This window comes from Crinia signifera, chromosome 1 (assembly GCF_055691185.1).
Source record: "Crinia signifera chromosome 1, ASM5569118v1, whole genome shotgun sequence".
Lineage (NCBI taxonomy): Eukaryota > Metazoa > Chordata > Amphibia > Anura > Myobatrachidae > Crinia > Crinia signifera.
This window is the reverse complement of record NC_139217.1, coordinates 441,788,552-441,814,540: the sequence shown is the minus strand read 5'-3', so window position 1 is coordinate 441,814,540 and position 25,989 is coordinate 441,788,552. Positions and strand designations below refer to the sequence as shown.

The 25,989-nt window shown below is 46.0% G+C and overlaps 1 protein-coding gene across 2 annotated transcripts in view; it reads left to right on the top strand.

The window, feature by feature from the left end:
* The window catches only part of ARL15 (ARF like GTPase 15), a 235,068-nt gene that overhangs the window by 22,497 nt on the left and 186,582 nt on the right, over positions 1-25,989 (top strand). The window contains exon 2 of one of the 2 annotated variants that reach the window (XM_083153757.1): positions 14,032-14,088. The exons of the other annotated variant lie outside the window; for it this stretch is intronic. Coding sequence (XP_083009883.1) covers positions 14,032-14,088 — 57 coding nt within the window. The remainder of the gene's footprint in view (positions 1-14,031; positions 14,089-25,989) is intronic. 2 annotated transcript variants of the gene reach the window in all.

The window sequence follows — 25,989 nt, the reverse complement described above, 5'->3', positions numbered from 1 at the left end:
CACATCTCATGGGGTGTGGTTTGAAAGCTCTACAGAAGGCCCGGCCAAGCTGTGGCTCTCCAGCATGGGGGTCGCAAAGCAAATTTTTTTCTCGAATGGACAAAACCGTGCTGCACCGCAGGTGGGGCAGATGTAACATATGCAGAGAGTATTGTCAGGGCTCATCTCTGTTTAACACTGATTATTATATTATTATATGTTTTGTGTATTTTATAAGCTTATGCGAAGATTGTAAATTAATTGTAAATGAATCTAAAAAAAAAACCGACAAAAAACCAGGTGCAGAGAGATTTCGATTTGGGTGAGTTATTTTGTTTCTGTGCAGGGGAAATACTGACTGCTTTATTCTTCACCCAGATGTAACTCTAACACTCTCTCATGGTTTTGTCCAATGTGCTTTGCAATCCAGTCTGAATTGGGCCCCTATAACGGATGTCTCGTTGTTGGGCCCTTTCTGTGACTCTCCTAAGACCATAGAATTGTGAGTTTTTGCAGCGCAGCTATCCTGGATTGAATGATTTTATAGATACTGATCATATGTTGAGATTCCTATTTTGGGCGGTATTCAATGAGAATACCTGCGAGGTGTATTAGGATTCGCTGCACATTCGCCACGTTCCGGAGCCGGCGGGCTCCGGTATTCAACGTGTCAGGGGCTCGCTGCCCCTGACTGGCGAATATGAGCTCCTGCGGCGATTGCCGCAGGGAGCCTGAGGACGGTGGCAGGCAGAGAGATGGAAGTCTCTCTGCCTGGCCCAGAGCGTTTGTGGGGGTTAGGTGGGCTCCCCGGGTGCCAGGCAGCACAGGCTGCCCCCCGGGGGTGCCAGCAGGGGAGCGTATATTCACTACACACGATCGTAACGATCGGGTGCAGTGAATATATGAATATGTAATGAGCGGCTCGGCTCCGGCGCCCCCTGCTGGCTGCTGTGTAAAAAAAATAAAATAAAAAAAAAAATATTTTTTTTAAATTAAATATATTTCTCTTTCAATGGTCCTGGTGACACAGCTCAACACTGGGATGTAGGAGGGTCCGAAGGAGCCAGGCACCTATCCTAAAGTTTTAGAGGGTAGGCTCCTCCCCTACTGCATCCCTGGACTCTTCAGTTCGTGTTAGGTGCCCACTGGAGTGGGTGCTATTCTAAAGGGCTGCAGGAGCAGCCGAAGAATTAGAGTAGTTAGGGGATTTTTATTGTTTTATTAACTTTCACCCTAGCTAGGTAGGCACAGTGTGAGGATTCTCATAGTGAATCCTCACACTGCTAGCGCAGCAGGAGCTGACAGAAGCGCGTCCTGTCAGCTCACTGTGCACAGGGGAGACACTGTCTGGTCTCCCTGTGCAGCGCTTATAGCCTTTTCTAAGAGGCTGCCTGGGCTCCGGAGTACCCTGAAACCGGCTCCACATTTAGGTGGGGATCATGGGGGACAGGCGCTCCGTGATGGCGGCGGCCATTTTATGCGGAGCTTACACGCTGAGCTCCTAGATGAGAGGACAGCAGCGTTGTGACAGGCATGTTCCAAGTGATCCCCAGTTGAGGGGGAGACACTGGAACTAGGAAATCCTACCTAAGGAGCGGCTGGCTGGGGGTGGTTGGCGCCAAAAGGTCACGGACCCCGCAGCAGCAGGGACCTGTGGTCTCTTCCTTCACTCTGACTTTGGCGCCTTTCAGAACGCTTGCAGCGGAGCTGAGCTGGCTTACTGATCCTGGCAGAGTGACTTGGATTTCCTGGGCATCGCTTCCCCGCAGTTGAAACCAACAGACAGATAAGTGACTGGGTGCATTGCCTCTGTATAAGCGCTTGTACATTGTTTGCACTGTGTATACTGATAGATATACATTTATCACTTGCATCATGTCTGAGCATCAGGCTGTGGTTTTGGGGGAGGGAGCCCTTAGTGCACTGAGCGCGTGCAATGTTTGCACACAAAAGTTTGTCCCTGAGCAGATGGCCAAGGGGGGCTTATGTATTACTTGCGCTGATGTGAGACCCATGGGCAGTGAACCCCATAGGGCAGAGCAGATGGAACCTGCGTGGGCCAGGGCCCTAGGCAGGTCAGTAAACGCTTTGGTGCAGCTTTTGGACAGGCAGAGTGATGGGCTGGTAGAATCACAGAGACCTATGCCATCATCTCAGCAGTCGTCTGGCTCCTTGCCTCTTACCCAGGCAGATCCTGCGCTGATTCAGGTGATGCAGGATACTGCTAAAGGGATCAACAGGTTCAGTGAAATGCTGGACAAAATGGATGATGTGGCAGGGACCCCTAGAAGGTCTTATGCTTTAACTACTGTGGTAGATGAAGAGGAAGGAGAGTATACTGACATCCCCTGGGATCAGGGTGATGATTTGGAAGAGAACTCTGCTGCTGGTATAGAGGATCTCATTGTAGCTGTGAAGCAGGCTTTAAAGCTGTCTGTGGAGGATAAGACTCCTGTTAAAGGTGTTTTTAAGCGACAGCGGAAGGAGGCTGTTACTTTTCCTTCAGATGAGGGGTTACAGGAATTGTTAGAAGGGGCTTGGAAAACTCCTGATAAGAGGCTTCAGATGCCTAAGCGATTCCTTAGTCTGTACCCCATGCCAGAGTCTCATGCGGAGCTCTGGGAAAAGGTCCCAGTTGTGGACGCTTCAGTGGCACGTTTGTCCAAGGCTACTGTATTACCAGTACAGGGCGGTGCAACTTTTAAAGATTCTGTGGATAAAAAGCTGGAGGGAAACCTCAAAGCTATCTTTGAAGGGGTGGGGTTTACCTTACGGCCCCTTATTGCTTCAGCCTGGGTCTCTAAGGCCATGATAGAGTGGGCTGGTGAATTATGCACCATGCTGCAGGCTGACCCTGGAGCATTACTGCTTGCAGAAAAGATTAAGGCAGCGGCAGAATATGCAGTGGAAGCAGAGGAGGAAGCTATTAAAATGGCAACCAGAGTGTCCACAGTCTCCATTAATGCCAGGAGAGTGCTTTGGCTTAAAGCCTGGGAAGCAGACAATGAGTCCAAGAAGGCTCTGGAAACATTAGCCTTCAAAGGAAAGGTACTCTTTGGTACCGAATTAGAGGAGATTATAAAACAGGCCACGGGCGGCAAAAGTACATTCCTGCCGGCCTCCTCAGCAAAGCAGACGTCCAGATTTTCTGCTTTTAAGCCGTCCTTTCGGCCCTCCCCTAGAGGTGGTGCGTCCTTTCGAGGACAGTCTTTCAGGGGAAGGTTTCAGTCCTCTAGAGGCAAGACACAAAAGTCAAAATTTGGCTCTTTTCACAAGAAGCCTGCCACAAAAGGAGAGGATAAACCCTCTGCATGACTGTCAGGGGCTTCGCCCGACAGTGACAAAAGTGGGGGGGCGTCTCACACTCTTCAGGGACGCTTGGGCTTCTCTAGGCCAGGATGCCTGGGTGTTAGATATTATAACACAGGGTTACAAAATCCCTTGCAAAGGGCCGCCTCCGAAGAGGTTCATCCCCACATCCTTACCAAAGGAGGCACGGCTGCGTACAGCTCTTGTGAGAGCAGCTCACTCCCTTTTGGAAAAAGGGGTGGTTACACCAGTCCCCAGGGCAGAGTGGAAGAAAGGCTTTTACTCCACGCTGTTCCTGGTGCCCAAACCAGACGGGTCTTTCAGACCAATACTAAATTTGAAATCCCTAAATGTTCATTTATGGGTAGACCATTTCAAAATGGAGTCCCTACGGTCAGTACTCCTGAGTCTGGACCAGGGAGAATTTTTGGCGTCCATGGATGTCCAGGACGCATATTTGCACGTTCCTATACACCCGGAGCATCAGACCTTGTTGAGGTTTGCCATAGGAGACCTGCATTTACAATTCCGGGCGTTACCCTTTGGGCTAGCAACCGCGCCAAGGGTATTCACAAAGATAATGTCAGTAATGGCGGCGGTGCTGAGGCTCAGGGGAATCACAGTAATACCCTATTTGGACGATCTCCTGTTCAAAGCAGAGTCAGCAGCCATGCTGCAGAGTCACTTGGCAGAGGCCATCAGTTTTTTGCAGGCTCACGGCTGGATTTTAAATTTGCAAAAATCTCAGTTGGTACCGTCACAAAGGCTCCAATTCTTGGGAGTCATACTGGACACCCATCTTCATCGGGTATTCCTCCCGGAGGTAAAGGCCAGGGATCTGGTCACCCTAGTCCAGGAGATTCTCAGGGCTCAGAGCATTTCAGTATGGAGGTGCCTCAAGCTCCTGGGGAAGATGGTGGCGTCATTCGAGACGCTTCAATTTGCCAGGTTCCACTCTCGGAGGTTCCAATGGAACATTTTGTCAGCCTGGTCAGGAAACACTTTGACCATGAAATCCGAGATGATAGTGCTGTCTTCGGACACCCGAGAATCCTTGAAATGGTGGACAGAAGTAGATTCCCTTCAGTGGGGTCGGTCATTACAGACCTGGGACTGGTTGATAGTAACTACCGACGCCAGTCTCAGGGGCTGGGGGGCAATAGTCCTGGATCTCAGGCTTCAGGGCCTGTGGACGGCAGAGGAATCAGCGTTACCAATCAACATCTTGGAGCTGAGAGCTGTCTGGAAAGTGATTTCCTTGGCGGGAGACAGGTTACAGAACCTCCCTTTGAGGATTCAGACCGACAATGCCACAGCTGTGGCGTATCTGAATCACCAGGGAGGTACACGCAGCAGATTGGCCATGTGGGAGGTATCCAGAATCTTCCTATGGGCGGAACAGAATGTTCCAGCTGTATCGGCTATATTCATCCCAGGAATAGAGAATATAGAAGCCGATTTCCTGAGCAGGGAGGAGCTCAAGAAAGGGGAATGGAGCTTACACCCTCAGGTGTTTCACCAAATCACTTCGATGTGGGGAACTCCGGATGTGGACCTGATGGCATCCAGGATCAACCGTCAAGTGCCCAGGTTCTATGCCAGAACAAGGGATCCACTAGCGGAGGCAGTGGATGCCATGACTATTCACTGGCAGGGAGATCTCCTTTATGCATTCCCACCAGTACCAATGTTTCCGAGACTTCTGAAGAAAATACAGGGGCAGAAGGTTCCAGTGATCTTAGTGGCCCCAGATTGGCCAAGGAGATCCTGGTACTCGAGGCTTCAGAGGTTGTCTGTGGACTCATGGCGTCTACCTCTGAGACCAGACCTTCTAAGACAAGGCCCATTCAATCACCTGGATTCAGATCGATTGATTTTGACGGCCTGGCTATTGAAACCACCATTTTGAAAAGAAAAGGGTTTTCTGAGGCAGTAGTACAGACGATGATAAAAGCCAGAAAAGCTGTATCTTCGGCAAATTATTATAGAGTCTGGAAGACTTACATTCGATGGTGTGAGAGAAGAAAGGCTCATACATCTCATTTTAAGCTATCAAGAATGATGGAATTCTTACAAGATGGTTTTTCATCGGGCCTAAGCCTTCAGTCACTGAAGGTGCAGATTTCGGCCTTGTCCATCTATTTCCAGAAAAAGATAGCCATTTTGCCGGAAATTCAAACCTTTTTACAAGGAGTATCCAGGTTGAAACCTCCATACAAGCAACCAGTAGCACCTTGGGATCTATCACTGGTTTTGGAATGCCTTCAAAAGGCACCTTTTGAACCTTTAAGGTCGGCTGACTTTAAGTTTCTCACGTGGAAGCTAGTGTTTTTGTTAGCAGTAGCATCTGCTAAAAGAGTTTCAGAATTGGGAGCTTTGTCATGTAAATCTCCCTTCTTAATTTTTCATGATGACAGGGCTGTTTTAAGAACAGTGCCTCAGTTTTTACCGAAGGTGGTATCTACCTTCCATTTAAATCAGGAGATAGTTCTACCTGTGTTTCAACCCCCAGAGGGTTCTAAGAAAAGGGACAAGTTGAGAACTTTGGATGTTGTGCGTGCCTTACGCATATATGTGGACAGAGTGAAGAGTGTCAGGAAGACTGACACATTGTTGGTATTGTATGACGTACACAAAATTGGTTGGCCTGCATCTAAGCAGACTATTGCTAGGTGGTTGCGGTCTGTGATAGCCTTTGCATACACCAAAGTGGGTAGACCAGTACCGGCCAAAATAAATGCGCATACCACCAGGTCAGTTGCCACCTCTTGGGCGGTTCGACATGGGGCCACAGCTGAGCAGGTTTGCAGAGCTGCCACTTGGTCATCTGTTCACACATTTGCCAAATTCTATAGATTCCATGAGTTCGCGTCGGAGGACGCATCATTCGGGCGAGCAGTGCTGAGAGCTGCAGACCTGAGCGTACCCTCCCAAAGGACCGGCTCTGGAACGTCCCAGTGTTGAGCTGTGTCACCAGGACCATTGAAAGAGAAAAAGGGATTTTTGTAAGAACTTACCGTTCGAATCCCTTTCTCTGATATGGTCCTGGTGACACAGCGATCCCTCCCTTACGCTCAGTAAGTATGCCAGAAGTTTCATGATGTTCATGTTAAAATGGTTAAAAGTTAACAGTTTTCTGTTATAAAATGTGCATATAATATGTGCAGGCGTTTGTACTGAGTTAATGTATTCCAGTGGCTTTGAAAGATTGAACTGAAGAGTCCAGGGATGCAGTAGGGGAGGAGCCTACCCTCTAAAACTTTAGGATAGGTGCCTGGCTCCTTCGGACCCTCCTACATCCCAGTGTTGAGCTGTGTCACCAGGACCATATCAGAGAAAGGGATTCGAACGGTAAGTTCTTACAAAAATCCCTTTATTCAGGTGCTTACAGCACATGAATAAAAATAGCATGCCCCTCCTCAGAATAAAATTCCTGATTTTTAGACACCAAATGTAAAAAACAAAACACTTTATTTTAAAAGTTCACATTCCACTTCTCCATAAAAAGATAGCGATTACTATTGGTGAATCATGGCGAAAAAAACCTTCAAATGTATTCGCCATGTGGTCATTGAATAGGGTGATTCACCGTTTTAGTCAGAAATTCGCCAAACAGCACAAATTCGCCATAAAAACATGGCGAATCAGGCAAATTGAATACCGCCCTATGTATGTCCTTTTAAAATAAGTGCACAAAACGTTTTCTGACCATATCTATATGAAGGGCCCCATACTGTAGTGTGACTTATTGGAGGCTTCAAGTGGTATTCGGTATATCCCTTGAACTCCACAGAAGGATTGCATACAATGCACCGCATGCAGTCCTATCCCAGTCATCGCAGCTGGATCTGTTAAATAGTGGCAGCCATGGCGACCAGATAGACTGCAGGGGTATGCTTGGATACTCTTCTAACTAACAATGGTTACAAGCTGTAACAAAGCAGGAAGGAGCTGGGGGCCACACGGGTCTACCTGCTGACAATCGCTGATCAGTGTACAAAGTTCTCCCTGGCATAACACCTGAGCTTTCTCTAGTCATCCCAGGACAAAAGGCTTCACAGTGTGTCATCGCAGTCAGATTCATACACATATAAGGAACTTATTCCGCGCTCTTCCTTTTTATATTGCTAGGGTTCAGTTTGGTTTATTTTTGTTACTCATAAATCCTTTTGTCTAATTCCTACAGTTATGGATTATTTTATGAACTGTGTGTTTGGGAATTTAAAGTGAAATAAGCTGGAGGAGAGGCTGCAAAAGTTCTTTCCGTGAGGTTACTGACTCTATATAGAGTTTTAAAATAGAACGGTAACCTTCTGGGAGACCAGAGAAATTCATTTTGGGCAATAAACTGTTACCGCGGCCACCACAGGTAGTAGAACTCATTACATGTCCCTTGTGCTACAGGTGCTGGGCATGTGGAATGCTTTGTCCTGATTTCTAGTTCGGAAGTAATGTCCTACAATGCTGATGGTGTATCTGTAACTCCTTTGTCTGTGATAGTATGATTTTTGTATGTGGCCGTTATGACATCTTATAGGTGTGGTGGACACGTTGCCATCTTCCAGCTCTTCTCACCGCTGCTCTTTTGTACCGTACTTTGGGCCAGATGTATCGAGCTACAAAAAGTGATCAAATGGAGAGTGATCAAAAACCAACCAATCGGCTCTTACCTGACATTTTTCAAACCCAGCCTGTAACATGACAGGTAGGAGCTGATTGGCTGGTTTTTTTTATCACTCAACATTTTTTCACTTTTTGAAGCTTGATCCATCAGGCCCTTTGTCTGAAGATTACACACAGGGGCTATGGCTCGCTAGGCAAGTTATCCGGTTCCCACTCCATTTGCTATAAATGCAATACCCCATACACAAGGGGGGGCTTTGCCTTTGTGCTGAGCGAACTAGTTAAGTACAGATCACTCGGCACACAGCAAGGCACCAGCGATGTGTGCTGAGCTATCTGTCCTGGCCAGTGTTCTCTGAGCTACATATGGGCTATACACACTGAGCGATTTGTGCTTAATTTCTAATTTCTAGAAATTAATCTGAAATCTCCCCGTGTGTATGCCCCATAATCTCTGTTTGAATTTTCACAAGCAGCGTATCTTATATTTAGTGAATTGATGTGGATCGTTGCTTATAAGCCATGCAATAGAGGGGGGAATTCAGTTACCCGTGGTAAATCTCTGCGGGTGAAAATGGTAGGGCTATTCAATCAGACTCCCAACTCCCGATAGTCTAGTCCAGTGATGGCTAACCTTGACACATCCCAGCCAACCCTGCTACAGTTTTGCTATTTGGCCATGGCAAAACCAATGCAGGGCATGCTGGGATGTGTAGTTCAACAATAGCAGGAGTGTCAAGGTTAGCCATCACTTGTCTAGTCTATACCTATTAACGTAATGTGTAATAGGTGATAACACTGGTTAATGGACCTTTTAACATACAAATCTGTGAAAAGTAATCTATCACGGCTAATTGATTTCTCCCATATTCTTTTAGTTGTTTATACTATATGGGTCAAATTCAATTGATTTCTCCTGTGCCACTGCTGAGCTCAGTTCAGATGCTGTCATGAGAATCAGACCCTGTTATTTTCCTGTTCGGTCTCTGGCGCGATATCACAGGGTTCCGTGTCTGAGTCCATTGACAAAGTGGCAGCAATGGAGGGTGACAAGTTGCTGTAGCAGGGTGGCATTTCCCCTGGCCTTTCTCTTGCGGAGTTGACGGTATAGGTTCTACCATGTTGGTCTGCATCATGTGATTCTTCCTCTGCCAAGGTAGATATTCAGTTGACCGAGCTAGCCAATCTGGGCACGCCTGCACACCTGCACACCAGGGGTTCTTGGCCATTGGACCCAGTCTGATGCATGCTGCGCCATTGGACCCAGTCTGATGCACGCTGCGCCATTGGACCCAGTCTGATGCACGCTGCGCCATTGGACCCAGTCTGATGCACGCTGCGCCATTGGACCCAGTCTGATGCACGCTGCGCCATTGGACCCAGTCTGATGCACGCTGCGCCCTTGGTTCTACCCAGATTATTGCTATACTTTTGGTGCTGCGTGAAGCAGTATTTAAACCTTCCAAGTATTTTTAGTGCCCGTACTGGGTAACTCAGACAGGGCGCTGTGACCTGCCTGTTGGCTGCACCTGCAAAATCTCCTTGTTGGTTTCCCTGGTGTATATGCAAGGCAGGTTTGACCATGACCTGAGTACTCGCCAATCACCCAGTTCTGGTTATTGTTTCCCATTGTCCACTCTTAGGGTACTTTTGTTCCTGTTAATTCTGCTTCAACACCCAGCTGCTTGATGTGTATAAATTACATCCAAAGATCATGTGTCCAACACATGAGTTGGTCACCTTTTGGATCCCATACCCCAGATCCTGACCGACACCCAGTAACCATGGGGGTGGCTCTTCCTCTTGCAGACTCCTGAGGTGTAAGCGAAAACTAAGGGCCTAATTGAGATCTGCTCGCTAGCGTATATTCGCTGCTTAGGTAAACCCCGCCCGAATGACCCCCCCCCCCCCTCCCCGCGCGAATCTCCACATTTGCATGAGAAGAGAAATTCATTTTTGACAATAAACTGTTACCGCTCCATGTGTATGCCCTGCAGCGATGGCGGTGCGCAGTCCCACTCATCGCTCTCACCCCCCAGGGAGAGCTAGTGCTTGTACTCGCTTTCCCTAGATCACAGAGCTGTTCCTCCAGTCGCTCAGCGCACAGCCATGTGTGTGCTGACTGATTGCGCTGAAGCATGCCGCTCGGCCGAGGCAGGGTTGCCCTGTGTGTATGCCCCTAACACACTGTGATAATACCCCAAATTTTGTACGAATTCTTTACTAATAACTTCATCTTAGTGGGTTTTTTTTTTTAATCTTTTTAGTTACGATCATCTAAATTAGATCCTTTTTTAAAATAAAATAATAACTGATGTTGGAAAGTAGCTACACATATAGGAATTTCAGTTATGTAAACCAAATCTGTTTCTATAGCTGCTTAACCCCCAGTGTGTTCCTTACCATAATTGTCTGCTTTTCATCAAAATAACACTGCAACCACAACTCTTGTTATAACAGTATTATATAATAAAGGGCACACCTGTTGCCCCAGGACCGCATACCTTCAGCTATACTCTCGCTTACTGCACCAGGACCACATACCTCAGCTATACTCTCACTTACGGCACCTGGACCACATACCTCAGCTATACTCTCGCTTACTGCACCAGGACCACATACCTTCAGCTATACTCTCACTTACGGCACCTGGACCACATACCTCAGCTATACTCTCGCTTACTGCACCAGGACCACATACCTTCAGCTATACTCTCACTTACGGCACCTGTACCACTTACCTTCAGCTATACTCTCGCTTACTGCACCAGGACCACTTACCTTCAGCTATACTCTCCCTTACTGCACCTGGACCACATACCTTCAGCTATACTCTCGCTTACTGCACCAGGACCACATACCTTCAGCTATACTCTCGCTTATTGCACCAGGACCGCATACCTTCAGCTATACTCTCGCTTATTGCACCAGGACCGCATACCTTCAGCTATACTCTCGCTTACTGCACCAGGACCACATACCTTCAGCTATACGGCCATCTCAGCCTGGATGACCCAACGCTTCCTGAAACTAAACATGGCTAAAACTGAACTTCTAATCTTCCATCCCCCGAGCATCCCCTCTTCTCCCACTATCTCCATCAGCATTGGTGAAACCAAGATCACCTCCACCGACCAAACGCGCTGCCTCTGTGTCATCATTGACTCCTCCCTCTCTTTCACCCCCCACATTCGTGCTCTCTCACAGTCTTGCCGCTTTCACCTACGCAACATCTCACGCATCAGACCATTCCTCTCCACTGACGCGACCAAAATTCTCATTCACTCTCTTGTCATCTCCCGCCTTGACTACTGCAACATCCTTCTCTCTGGGCTACCTCTCACCCGCCTCGCACCTCTCCAATCCATTCTTAACGCTGCTGCTAGGCTCATCTTCCTCTCCCGCCGCTCTACCTCCGCCTCCCCCCTCTGTCTATCTCTTCACTGGCTCCCCATTCCTTTCCGAGTTCTCTTTAAACTCCTCACCACCACCACCTACAAGGCTCTCTCCTCCTCCACCGCTCCTTACCTCTCTTCACTGATCTCTATCCACACTCCCTCCCGTCCTCTTCGCTCCATCGCTGACCGCCGACTGACCTCTCACCTAATCACCTCCTCCCACTCCCGTGTCCAAGACTTCTCTCGCGCTGCCCCCCTGCACTGGAACAACCTCCCGCCACCCATCAGGCTTTCTGATTCCCTTACCTCCTTCAAGCGCTCCCTCAAAACCCACTTTTTTCGACTAGCCTATCCCTCCTCCTAACCTCTTTTCATCCTCCTATCCTGCCTCCGTTCCCCTCCGTTCCTACTTATCGTATTGTTTTTCGTTCGTCCACCCACCTATTTTTAGTATGTTAACTCTTATGAGTAGGGTCCTCCTTCCTCACCTACTCACCCTACGTCTTTACCTCACCTGTGCTCCTGTCCTGTTCTTCCCTTCCTCTACTTCATCTTCAGTCTCCTCGACAATTTTGACACCTACTTCTGAACTGATGCTGATTTTAGTTCTACCAGCTATACCCCTATTCATACTGTATTTTTCAACACACCCTGTACGTTACCTTGTAATTTGTTTTTTGATTGCTATGTACGGCGCTGCGGACACTTTGCGGCGCCTTATAAATAAACGTACTACTATACTCTCGCTTACTGCACCTGGACCACTTACCTTCAGCTATATTCTCGCTTACTGCACCAGGACCACAAACCTCAGCTATACTCTCGCTTACTGCACCAGGACCACATACCTCAGCTATACTCTCGCTTATTGCACCTGGACCACATACCTTCAGCTATACTCTCGATTACTGCACCTGGACCACATACCTTCAGCTATACTCTCGCTTACTGCACCAGGACCAGATACCTCAGCCATACTCTCGCTTACTGCAGCTGGACCACATACCTTCAGCTATACTCTCGCTTACTGCACCAGGACCACATACCTTCAGCTATACTCTCGCTTATTGCACCTGGACCACATACCTCAGCTATACTCTCGCCTACTGCACCAGGACCACATACCTTCAGCTATACTCTCGCTTACTGCACCTGGACCACATACCTTCAGCTATACTCTCGCTTATTGCACCTGGACCACATACCTCAGCTATACTCTCGCCTACTGCACCAGGACCACATACCTTCAGCTATACTCTCGCTTACTGCACCAGGACCACATACCTCAGCTATACTCTCGCCTACTGCACCAGGACCACATACCTTCAGCTATACTCTCGCTTACTGCACCTGGACCACATACCTTCAGCTATACTCTCACTTACTGCACCTGGACCACATACCTTCAGCTATACTCTTACTTATTGCACCAGGACCACATACCTCAGCTATACTCTCGCTTACTGCACCTGGACCACATACCTTCAGCTATACTCTTACTTATTGCACCTGGACCACATACCTCAGCTATACTCTCGCCTACTGCACCAGGACCACATACCTTCAGCTATACTCTCGCTTACTGCACCAGGACCACATACCTCAGCTATACTCTCGCTTACTGCACCAGGACCACATACCTTCAGCTATACTCTCACTTATTGCACCAGGACCACATACCTTCAATCATGCTCCTGCATATAATACCAGGGCCATATACCGTCAACCAATGCTCTTGCCAATGAGTGTACACCTTATAAGTGTGCCTTACACTACAGAGCTTTCTATTATCTGCTGATAATACACCAATTCCGTGCCTGCTTTGTTCTGTCTGTGAATATACAGCTACATTTTATCACGTCTCAATAAAACTATCTCTGGCTGCATCTGCAATTATAGATTTACTTATTTGCTGTTTGACTAGTTTTTGTGTATATTACTAAACCTCTTCACTGGGATTATGTGGGTAAGAAAGTGTTATGATTTGCTCCTTGTCATTAAACCCCACCTGCTTCTGACAGCTAGGCTGAGGAATTGCATATGTCTGGAGTTACAGGTAGACCTAAACCCCCCCCCCCCATCAAATTAAGAGAGAAAAATGTAAAAAAGACGTGGGGTCCTTCCCCCCACCACGAACAACCCCAGGCACTTGGACCAATCCTGGTTCCAAAAATGCCACTGCACCCCCACCCCCCCCCACACACACACATGTGCGACATGGCCGCATCACCATACGTACGCCCAGGATTTTCATGGAAACACCCATGAAACGTGGGGTGAATGGCCCTTCACGCCCTCTCCACCCCCTGCTCGGACTGTTCCGACCGATCATTTTCTGCACGGAACTCACACCGTGTTCGGACGTGCGAGGCGTTCGCACATGCGCAAACACCAACCATCGGCCATCCAACTCAATCAGAATAAGGGCCTATGTTACTATGTTCTAGATGATAGACAATGTCTAGGTTGACACCTAAGAATGGTTGACATTGACAGAATGACGACACAAGCTAGACCTAGATATTGTCGACTGCATCCCGTGTTACAGAAAGCTTAACTAGTCATTTTTCCTATGTCTTGTAGTTTCCATGTGTCTGTGTGTTTTTTGTTTTGTTTTTTAAATATTTATAGGAAGTTCCCGACACCTGTTTTACTATGTTCTGTGGAATGAGAGAATAATCCGGTTATGTGGAGGTGACCATATCTTGTGTTTTAATTTTAGACAGTGTCAGAGTGCCTCCAGATCTCTTACGCAGTTTGTAGAATTGCCATATACACGGTAAGGCTGATGTGCTGTAGCAGGCCTGTGCTGTGCTGTGATGTATCGTGTCGTCATATCTTATTTCTGTCATTCATCGAGCCAGCATGCAGTATTCCGGAGCCAGCGACTCCTCCATTTATCACATAGATCTGTTTTCAGTCCAGCGCATTTGCATTGATTTATTTCTTTTCATGAATTTTTAAACAGTTCTGTGTTTGTTTGTTTGTTCCATTTTCCCCTCTGAGGCAATACAAAGGATCGGCCATTTGTGTGACTCTTCTGCCATCTTATCACCCTTCATGCGCCATGTCACCCACATGGTAGAGGGCTGATTTCATATTCGGGAGAGCTGTCGATCCTTCAGGAAATCTATGAGGCACAGCGTTTTGGAAAATACCTCGTTTAAAAAAAATAAAATTAGGATTAAAAACAAAAACCCCTCTACTATATGGGATGATGGTGATTTCGGAGTTCTAGACCATTTTGGAAAATCCCTTTTTCAACATCCATGCATCGTGTTGACCTGTGTTTTTGTGTGCATGCGCCTGGAAGTGTTGTAATGGTGATCCCCACCACCTAAATGTCATATTTTTCTAGTCTGGCCACCCAGTAGAGCCAATTGTCCATTGACCACTCTGAAAATCATTTTCTGTCTGGTGTCTCTTGAGTAGCAAGCTAATTAAGCAAGCAGCAGGGAGTAAAACCTAAACTGCTGTATATTTTTACCTGTTGGGGAAATATGGCATTATGGTGGGGTCTCCCTTTATTTCACAATTAATGGTATTTGAATTGTCAGCTGTCTTTTTAATGAAATGTTTGTCACTGAGTACATTTACAAATCCGAGGCTATAAATTAGTTCCTCTGCACAGTGCAGGCAGGTTACATAGAGAATAGGAGGGGGTGAGTAATGTAGTTTATTTGGCACTACATGCTCTCCATCCTAACTCTAGGGACTCCGGCAGGGAACATTCTGGAGAATGTGGGGTGTGCCACTCAGTGGGGTCATGTGAGGGTTACCATCGATAGTTTGCATCTGATGGTGATGGATTTAAAAGTGTGATGGCAGAATTTTATGTACATTTCAATTTACGCGCATGTGGCACAACCACTAGAAAATTGAAGGGAGAGCGGTTGGGGCTACCTGTTAGGAGGCTGTGGGACATATTTCTTCATATTTCCCTGGAACTCTCCCAGATATCTGATCTGACCCTGGACTAATTTTTCACTCTATTCATCTGATAAATTGTAAACCCCTGACAGCTTCAGATCAGATAGCTCTTCGGTGCAGCACCAAGGATTTTTGTGTCAGATGGCTCTGACGCTGGCCATACATCTACAGATGATGGATTGTCAGATCTGGCTGGTTGGAAAAAAATCCTGGTAATATCTGAATGACAGTTTTTGGCAGTTTTCCAGCATTTTAAAACAGATGGTCAACTGTCATTTTGCTCTCATCCATTACCAGGTTTTTGTTTCAAACAGCCAGATCTGACAATAAATCTGTAGGTGTATGGCCAGCTTGAGACTCAGCCGCATATCTGGTCTGACGAAGCTCAGATTTGGGCTTTTTAGGGCAGATTGGTCTGTCAGATCCATCTGAATCTGAAGATTGCAAATGACAAAATTAGGAATATGCCCCTTAAAAATGACCCATTAAACAGTGCATGCATGTTGTATAGCTTCAAACCTCCTCTTTCGACACTCATTTATAGTCACTGCAGTTATATCTGTTCCTTTTTTTTTTTTTTTATTCCACGTTTAATGCATTATCTTTATTCCGCACTGATGATAACAGCAGCTCTGGATCTGCATGTACTGTAAATTCACAAGAACCTTTTGATTTTTTTTTTTCTGGTATAATTCAAACTTTCCTTATGATAACACACTGAGTGGTAGATGTATGAAGCAGTGATGAGGGAGGAGAAGTCCTAAAGTGCCTGGTACTTTATCACCGACCAATCAGCTCCTGACTGTTAGGTTACAGGCTGCGTTTAAAAAGGGACAGTTAGGAGCTGATTGGCTGGTGAAGTACCAGGCACTTTATCACTTCTCCTCCCTTATCACTGCTTCATACTGTACACCTGCTCCTAAGGTCCCGATGTATCAAGCTTCAAAAAGTGATACTGTGGAGAGTGATAAACAACCAATGAGCTACTACCTGTCCTTTTTCTAACCCAGCTTTTAACGTAACAGTTAGGAGCTGATTGGCTGGCTGTTTATCCCTCTCCACTCTGTCACTTTTAAAAGCTTGATCTATCTGGCCCCTAGAGATAATTATGTGACCAGTGTATTCACTTTTACCCATTGCCAAGTGCAGTATTAAATAGAACAGTGTCTCTCAGATATTACAAGATCTGGGTCTGGACAACATGCTGAGTTACTGAGATGCATGGGGGGTTGGTTGTCGGCCACACACCTTATTGTGGTTTGTTTGAGGTTCGCGCTCCCATTAGCAGATCGTGATACTTGCTAGTTCGGACAGTATTTGCTTTAAGTAGCTTTGGGTGCAAAAAAAAAAGGTGTAATCTGATTGGTGAGCGAGGGACAGACTGGGCGGATGGAGCTGATAATGTTATGTAACCATTCTACTGTAAATAGGTTATATCACCGTAGATCAGTATAGGGTTGTACATAAATATTGCTGGGGAAACTGAAAGAGTGAACACTGGCCCTGCCCGGCGATTACTATATTTATCCAGCATGCGCTAAGGCCTCTACACACGGAGCGATCTAGTGAGATCGCTTAGAACTGTGGCCCTCCAGCTGTTGTAAAACTACACATCCCAGCATGCCTTGCAGTAGTTTTAGCATTCCCTAATAGCAAAACTGTGGCAAGGCATGATGGGACTTGTAGTTTCACAACAGCTGGTGGACCATCATTTGGACTTGCCTGGCTTAAAAAAATGCCCTGACATCACTGTGTGTAGGCCCCATTAGTTAGCTGCTCCCAGCTTGAGTGTTGGGCCAGTGGGTGCAATGTGTGTCAGCTCTCTTTGGGGCAAAGAGCTGGCATAGCTTTGGAGAGTGATAAAGTGGAGAAAGATAAAGTACTACCCAATCTGCTCCTAACTGCCATGTTACAGGCTGTGTTTGGAAAATGAGTTAGGAGCTGGTTGGTTGATACTTTATATATGTGCACTTTATCACTTTTTGAAGCTTGATACATCTGGCCCTTAGATAGAGATAAAGTGGAGAGTGATCAACAAACAGCCAATCAGCTTCTACCTGTTGATTTTCAAAACCAGCCTGTAGCATGACTGGTAGGAGCTGATTAGCTGGTTGTTGATCATTTTCCACTTTATCACTTTTTGAAGCTTGATACATCTGTCCCTAAGGCTTAGTACATTGGCCCTTGTGGCTGCTTCCTGTGCTGCACAGTATACTCTGTGTAAAGGGCGATGATTCCTCCTGCACTGATGGATGTATTAGGTTGCAGCACTTGCTGGGGCTAAACGTTGGACATGCTACGCGGGACATGCTGCCCCTGACTGAGGAATCTACCTTTTCTGTGGTTGCTCTTTAAGACCAAGAAGGATCCTCCCTCCAGTCTCTGTACTTCTCCTGTGCAGGGGCTTACCGAGGCTTTATTGCCCACCTTCTCTGATTTAATCGGATCGTCAACTGTAACATCGCACAGCTCAAATCAATCGCGTGGAGTAGGGATGGTCATCGGCCATAGATGGTTAGTCACAGATGGCAGAGAGTCAGTGGCAAACTGGGTGCCAATGGGTTTTTTGCTCTAAAGTATACATATTAAGATCTTTTAGTCTTTCCTGGTACGTTTTGTGATGTAGGCCATGCACCATTTTAGTTGCTCTTCTTTGTACAGTCTCTAATGTATTTATATCCTTCTGGAGATATGGCCTCCAGAACTGAACACAGTACTCTAGATGAGGTCGTACCAATGACCTATACAGGGGCATTATTACTTTCTTTCTACTGCTGATACCTCTCCCTATGCTACCAAGCATCTGACTTGCCTTCTTCATTGCTTTGTTACATTGCCTACAGGCCTCTGAGGGGTAGATTTATTAAGCTTGGTGAAGTGATACAGCCTCTGGTTTTTATCACCGGCCAATCCGTTTTCAAACCAAGCCTGTAACTTCACAGGTAGGAGCTGATTTGGCTGCTGATAAAAACCAGACAGTTTATCACTTCACCTAGCTTAATAAATCTGCCACTAAGTCCCCTGAAATAGTGACACCTAGATCCCTCCTGCCATTGGCCAATACTAGTGCGGGCGGGGTAATGGTAGAACACACTCTCTATGGTATTCTACCCTTCACCTGCTCTGCAGCATGACCCTGAATGACAGCAGAGGATGGCACTGCTGATTGGTCAGAGCTCACCCTGTGGGGCCCATTGGATAATATATGCGCTTTAGGGTTCTATCCTAGTATGGTCACTGGTACGTGTTGGCTGCTGTATAATATACGGCTCTTGGGCGTGTCCCCTCAGCAGTTCATTCTCAATGAGGGGCAGATTTATTAAGCTCTGTGAAGTGATAAACTGTCTGGTTTTTATCACCGGCCAATCAGCTCCTACCTGTCATGTTTCAAACCAAGCCCGTATCTTCAAAGGTAGGAGCTGATTGGCCGGTGATAAAAAACAGACAGTTTATCACTTCACCGAGCTTAATAAATCTACCCCTGAGTGAGGTGAGTACAATTGATCTTGGCAGCAGCTTATTATATTACGCATGATGTCTGTATGGCACCTGCAGGCATGGGCTGCCAGCGTACATAATTTGATTGACATATAAATGAATGACTCATTCTGTACTTTCATTTGGCTAGATATATACAGATCTGCAATTCGAGGGCCAATGCAGTGATTGAATCACAGTAGTCAGAATGGAGGAAACTAGACCAGGAATAATTGTATAACATTGCACTTAGCATAAAGTAATAGCATTGGTAAATTTAAAAGGATGCCCGGAATTTTCACCAAATCTCTGCATTGGACCACCGCTCAGATTTGGGCCAAACCCTTTTTCACACCATGGCACCGATCCGGGATAATCGTGGCTGCAGTGCTGACGCTTTGAAATGACCTCCACACACAGGAATGCATCTTACCTGTGTTGTAAACGGGACACAAATGACTCATTTACACTGTAGCTCACCCAGTCCTTCCATAGTAAAACCCAGTCAGGGTCCTAAAAAGTATTCCCGGGTGACTGAACCTGGGTGGAGCCATTTCCACTGACCAAAATCCCAGGTTCATGCGCATTCATGTGCTTTAAGCTGGGATTTTTTTGTTCCGTGGAGAAGGGGTATTACACAAACCTGTGTGGCGGAGATATCTATAATCTCTGGGATCACTTGTAACAATGATGGGTGCAGGATCACAACATTTAAAGATAGTAAAGCAGTGTTACAGAACTTTTTGCTTCTCTTTTCATTCTGTCATTTGAATCTCCGTATATAGGCCTGATTTTGGTTCACTCACAAAAGCTAAATCTCTCTCTAATGGACAAAACGATGTGCACTGCAGGTGGGGCAGATGTAACATGTGCAGAGAGAGTTAGATTTGGGTGTTATTTTGTTTCTGTGCAGGGTAAACACTGGCTGCCTTATTTTTACACTGCAGTATAGATATCTGTTTGAAGTACAAACCCAACCAAAAACGAATTCTCTCTGCACATGTTACATCTCTCCCCCCCGCCCCCCATATGGTTTTGTCCATTAAAGAGCGAATTTGCTTTTGCGAGTGAAACCGAATCAGGGCCATAGTGTATTAACCAGATAAAGGTGAGATCAAGTGATGTATTAGATAAATATCACTAGTCTGTAAATTAGGATCCCTCTGTTTCAGAGCTTTACATACCCCTAGCTCTCCTCTCCCAGAAAATGGGAATGATAAGATCCCATTACTGGAGATTAAAAAAAAAAAATCTAAATAACAGCTGTAGTTTTTACCGCCATAGTCCTATCAACACTGGAAGGATGTTTAAAAATCAAGGTCAAAGAAAGATATGCCAGAAGAAATCTGTAGATGATTGGATTCCGGTGAACCTCCATGAGGTTATTTGCAGAACCAAAATCCCCCAAAAACAGAGCTAGTTTATTGTTGTGACCTCAATACTTAGTACCGTCAACCTATTGAAAAACATCTGGTAGGGGAGCTTATCTGACAACACAGGCAGCTGAGGGAGCACAGAGTGCGCAAGAAAGAAAGTTGTCCTTAAATTTATTACAGGTGAGAACCGTCTGGTTAGCATTTTGGAATTTCCAAGTTCTAAGCACCTCAAAGCGTTCTCCGACAACGTGACCGTGTTGGTGTGGCTAAATTGTCAGATGGGCACTCAGAAATAATCCATCATGTCAGAAATTTGGAAAATGGTCTGTGTCTCGGGAAAATGACTCCCCAACCGATTTCCCCAGCTGCATTCTGCCGGGTGCGGAGTGGGAGCTCAACTAAGGGGTGCTCAATCTGTTAATAGTAAAATTCAGATGTTCACAAGTGAAGTATTGGTACTCTTTACCTAGAACGGCGCCCGCGATCAGAATCGCGGGCGTCGGGGGTAAAAAATCGCGGTCATCGCGGGTAAATCGCGGGTACATCAAAATCGTGTACCCGCGATGACCGCGATTTTCCCATAGGGAACAATGTTAAAAAGCCTAATTGACCGCGATTTTAATGTAAAATGCCTCAATGCCCGCGATTTTCCCATAGGAATCAATGTTAAATGGGCTACAGAGCCCAAATAGACCCAATTAACCCTTAAATGTCACCCCAATTTTTTTACGCCACCCCACGATCCACGCCAACCCGAAGCGTGGCGAGCGCAGCGAGCCCGCGAGGGGCGGCGGTACGCGTCCTCCGACTTTTTCATGCCCTACTATCCACGTCGGCGTGGAGTTGAGAATAGAATAGTGTGGCGAGCGCAGCGAGCCACCGAGCCCGAAGCGTGGCGAGCGCACGCGGATACCTTCACAGGTAAACGCGTCCCTTCGCGGGCTTCACAGGTGTCGGCGTCGCCACGGACACCTGTGAAGTCCGCGAGGGGACGCGTATAACTGTGAAGGTATCCGCGTCCCCTCGCGGGGCTCGCTGCGCTCGCCACGCTTCGGGCTCGGTGGCTCGCTGCGCTCGCCACACTATTCTATTCTCAACTCCACGCCGACGTGGATAGTAGGGCATGAAAAGGTCGGAGGACGCGTACCGCCGCCCCTCGCGGGCTCGCTGCGCTCGCCACGCTTCGGGTTGGCGGGGATCGTGGGGTGGCGTCAAAAAATTGGGGTGACATTTAAGGGTTAATTGAGCCTATTTGGGCTCTGTAGCCCATTTAACATTGATTCCTATGGTAAAATCGCGGGCATTGAATGCAAAATCGCGGTCAATCTGGCTTTTTAACATTGTTCCCTATGGGAAAATCGCAGTGATCGCGGGCATCGCGTCGCGGCCGTTTATGTACTGCCCGCGATCCCGCGATCACCCCGATGGGCGCCGTTCTAGGTAAAGAGTACCGAAGTATTTTCCTTCCGCAAATATCCAGGAACTAGAAGTAGATGTTCTCTCCCTGCCATGATATTTCTACCTGGCATATTTTCCCGCCATTTCCACAGACTTATCGGTAGATGCTAAATTGTAGTGGGCTAAAGGACCTTCCACGCCCAGGGGGAGGAGCAAGGCAGAGGGCTTGCTGCTTCACTATCCACGCCACCACTGGTTGCCTTTAGTAACCAGGTGGCGAGTGAAGCGGAGTGAGCCACCGTGCCTGAAGCATGGCGAGCGAAGCGAGCCCGCGACGGTCCATTTTGGGACCCTTCTTTTGACCTTGCTCCTCCTCTCTCCGCCCCCTTTTTTCCCCTGTGATGTCAGGAAGTCCTTTAGCCCACTACAATTTAGACCTAACCAATACTTATCCTGCACAAAATTAGAAGATAAAAGGTAGACATTGGTCATCCAGCTTACCATATTGCCTTGGTTCACGGTAGCTCTCGGAATGTTGACGGAGACTGTTGGCCACAGCCAGTACGCCCCATTGCATTGATCTAGTGCATTCAGAGAAGTAAAGCTTTGCCTGAACGAGGATAAACCTTTTATCACAGGAAGGATGAGTGTTTCTTCTGACGCTTATTACAGAATCAGGATTAAGTTTATATAGCTGGGTCTTCAGATGAGTTCAGGTTAAGAGACTCCTGATTCACGGGTTGGCACTCTCAACGCGTCGAACCCTGCACAGGGCAGGTGTCTGACGTCACAGGACGATGGCGCCCGCCCCGTTCTCAGACCTTTCTGAAAGCAAATAAAAGACCGTTCAGGCTGACTTTTTTTTTGCGAATGCCTAAAAAAATCATTTGTGGTTGGCGGTACCATCCATCGATTTTTGGCGGTACGCTCGCATCCCGAATGGATGTGTGAGCATCACATGGGCACGGCACTACCGGTCTCCGTCAGGTAAAGGTGAGGAGAGAGCCCTGCTCTTGTGAACTTACAGTCTTAAAGGGAGGGGCCAGACAGACAGCAGTGACACAAAATGGTTTATAGTAAGGATGGGGAACCCTTGGCCCTCCAGCTGTTGTTGAACTACACATCCCAGAATGCTTTGCAACAGTTTTAGCATGGCCAAATACCAAAACTTTAGCAGTGCATGCTGGGATGTGTAGTTTAGCAACAGCTGGAGTGCCAAAGGTTCCCCATCCCTGGTTTATAGGTATCGACTCTCCATCAGCTCTTTATGTCTAAAAATGTCATCTTTCCTGGCTTTCAAGCAGCTGTGCTATAAATGTGTATCTGCGCAGTTTCACCTTATGGACTTTGCCTTCCATCTTGTATTCAGAATAACTTCTCTACTTTTGAAATACGTGGTCTGGTATTTATCTTCCAACACATCCGGTTTATCCCCCTCTCTACAGAGCGATTGTATGTCGATGTCATTTACCAGCCTTGCGCAGGCCCACCCACCCCCAAATAACATGTCTGTATATAACTGACCTCCTGGTTTCCCTTATTGTGTGCAGGTGCGTCCTGTCTGGCTCTCTGTCAGCACAAGAATATGCACGGAAAGAAATAGAAGTAAAAAATTAATAGATGACTGCGTGTTCCGAGCTACCCGCTTGTGCCATATGCCTTGTGGGAATGGTTTGTTGTGTAACCCGTTGTAGCATAAAGAATGTACATATGAATCATAAAATCTGTTAAACAATAACACACGCTTCAATTTGCCGCATCATAGACCTGCGCTCTGTTTATACTACCCAGACAAAATACATATATATAACACAAGCTTAGGGTAGTGATCACGTGCAACCATGATCAACCAAATGGATAAGACTTCACGGCAATTTAGAGTTTTTTCCCGGCAAAGAGTCTCTGTAAAATCAGAGGTTCATTGATAAAATGATGTTTTATGTGTTTTTTTTAATTTAATTTTTAAACCTAAATTCAAAAATGCAAGAAAACGACATTGAACTGCCCAAAAAAGTATTTAGAAAATGTAGAAAAAACTGTGCAGACATTAAACTAATTTTGGGTAGACACTAGGACAACCGATTGGCCTTCTGGTTGATCAGCAAACCTATCTCATGATTGGTAAGTGCGTATACACCCTTAACAATTGTTGACCCAATGTGTCGTCCCTGATGCCAAAACTGGGTGGGCATTTACATGTGCCCACCAATCTGTAATGTCAGTTGCTGGCGGTCTGCTGAGCGCCTGTACACACAGGACATTGCACCGATATATCTGGAGATATAACATCCCTTGGCTGTGCTTCACGGTCAACATGATATGTACGTGAACTGTGTAATTCAGAGGACGATATTGGCCGTCGATATTGTTCAGTGACGTCAGCGGGGCCCGCTAAACATGCAGGTTGCTTGGCTATATTGCCACTTTGACCTGCATGTTTGGAAGACCTCAATCATTGTTAAAGAAACGCAGGAGCACTTATCATTAACTATATTGAGTGTACACACTAGACTATATTCTAAACAATATTCAGAAGCCCCTTTCTGAACGATATTGTTCATAATATTGCCTAGTGTGCATGGGGCTTGAATTGCCCTTTCGATATTCAGGATGACTTTCTAGAAATATAAATTCTCTTGTGTGCAGTCTTCACTCACTACCCTTGCAGATTAGGAATATGGATTGTATACGCTGGAGATTTGGTTCACTTGCGCTGGTTAAATATATAGCTCTAATTTATTTATGATATTTGAGCAAAAAGATTTTTAGAGCACTAATTTTATGAGGCTAATGTAGGAAAGAGGGAAGAGAAGATGCAGTGCAGGAACATAGAAGAAATAGAATAATTAGTAGAAAATAAATAAAAGTGTAAAATAAATATAAATAAAAGAAACAAATAAAATAACGATGGGACAAGGCAACAAATGTTTCAGAAAATTTGCGGTTGCTGCAGACTTTTTCTAATCTTGCCCTATCTAATGCCGGTAATTGCTGCTTCCGTCAATTAGGTGAGACGGAGCCGCAGCTTGTTGTGAAGGTGGCTGGGGGACTCAGGCAGCGTTCACGCTGGATGGACGAGCCGCTGATGTGGGAGGTGGCTGGGAGACTCGGGCAACATCCAGTATCCACCTGTCGGGCTGGTTGGTGCAACAAAACTTTTTGAAGGCAATAAATTAAGAAAGTTACCCACCACATGGTGCCCACCCTTTTCTAAGGATAATATACGATTTAGAAGAATAAACTTCAGTTTTTTACAAATAAAGTTTCAACAGAAAAAAAGTTTTTCTTGACAAAGTGCTATCATGCATGAAACACATACAGTAGATCAAGCTGCGGACACAGAGATCCTTTCAAAATCCCCCCCCCCCGCCTGAAGACTGGCAAAATCCACCTGCCGCTGGGGACCCGCTTTTTTGCCCATGCCCTTTTCACTTTTTTTAGGGGCAAATGGGCATGGGCAGAATCTGATGAAAATGTCTGCAATTTTGACCAAAAGTGGCCAAAAAACACGTGGATCAGCTGCGTATTCACCAACCCACCTGGTTTTCGGAGGCACTGGCTTTTTTTTGCCCAAGCAAAATATTGGCACGGGCATTGAATGGTGCATATCCAATACACCCTAAAAAGAAAACTGATAAAAATTGCTGATTTTTTGCCTTGGTAAAAAATCCGGCAATAACCGAATACCTCCCTTGGCTGAAAACAACTACTTTTGTGATTATATGTGTAGTACTTTTCTGTTTCAAGTAAATTGTATACTTACACACACTTTCATTGTGTAACGACATAACTGCATGCCTGGTAAAATATTCATTGTAAATGTTGTTGTTCGGTCAACCATGTAAGCACTTTGGAAAGGGTCTTTTTTTCCCCTTGCAAATTTACAATAAAGGTCGTGTGTATCCGTTCTGTAGCTGTAATAAAATGTACTGATCTGGTCTGACGTAACTCCTTGTAGATTTTCTTGTTGCACACTGATTGTTTGTAGACGTCTTTGCAACTTGGTGTGAATTGCAGGATATGAAGTGCGGGGCCCTCCCAGCCTTTTAATTCAATGATCTTAAAACCGATAGACAAACCACAATTCTGAGACAGGATACAAGTTCCTTAAAAAATTTTGAGAAAGAGCACAGCGATTAAAAGCTAGAATGTGTCTGTATACAGTTTGTGTGTTACATACTAGCCGTATGCCCTGACCTTTATGTTCCGAGAAACCTCAGCTGTCTTTAATAAATAAGGCAATTTTTTTTTATTTTCTTGTACACGTTCGTGCAAACTTTTTGTGAATCAATTTAAATGTTTGTTCCAAACTCTATTATCCTTTTTCCTGGACTAACATTAGGGACCATATGTAATGGATTCTGATTGGACAATAGCTTAAGACTTTTCAGAGATGATATTGTGGGGTTTAAAGCAAAAGTTTTGGAAAGGTGAAAACCAAACTGATTTAACCTCTAAAATAGTCACTTTGGACCCAAGAGTTTGGTTTTAAAAGTTTG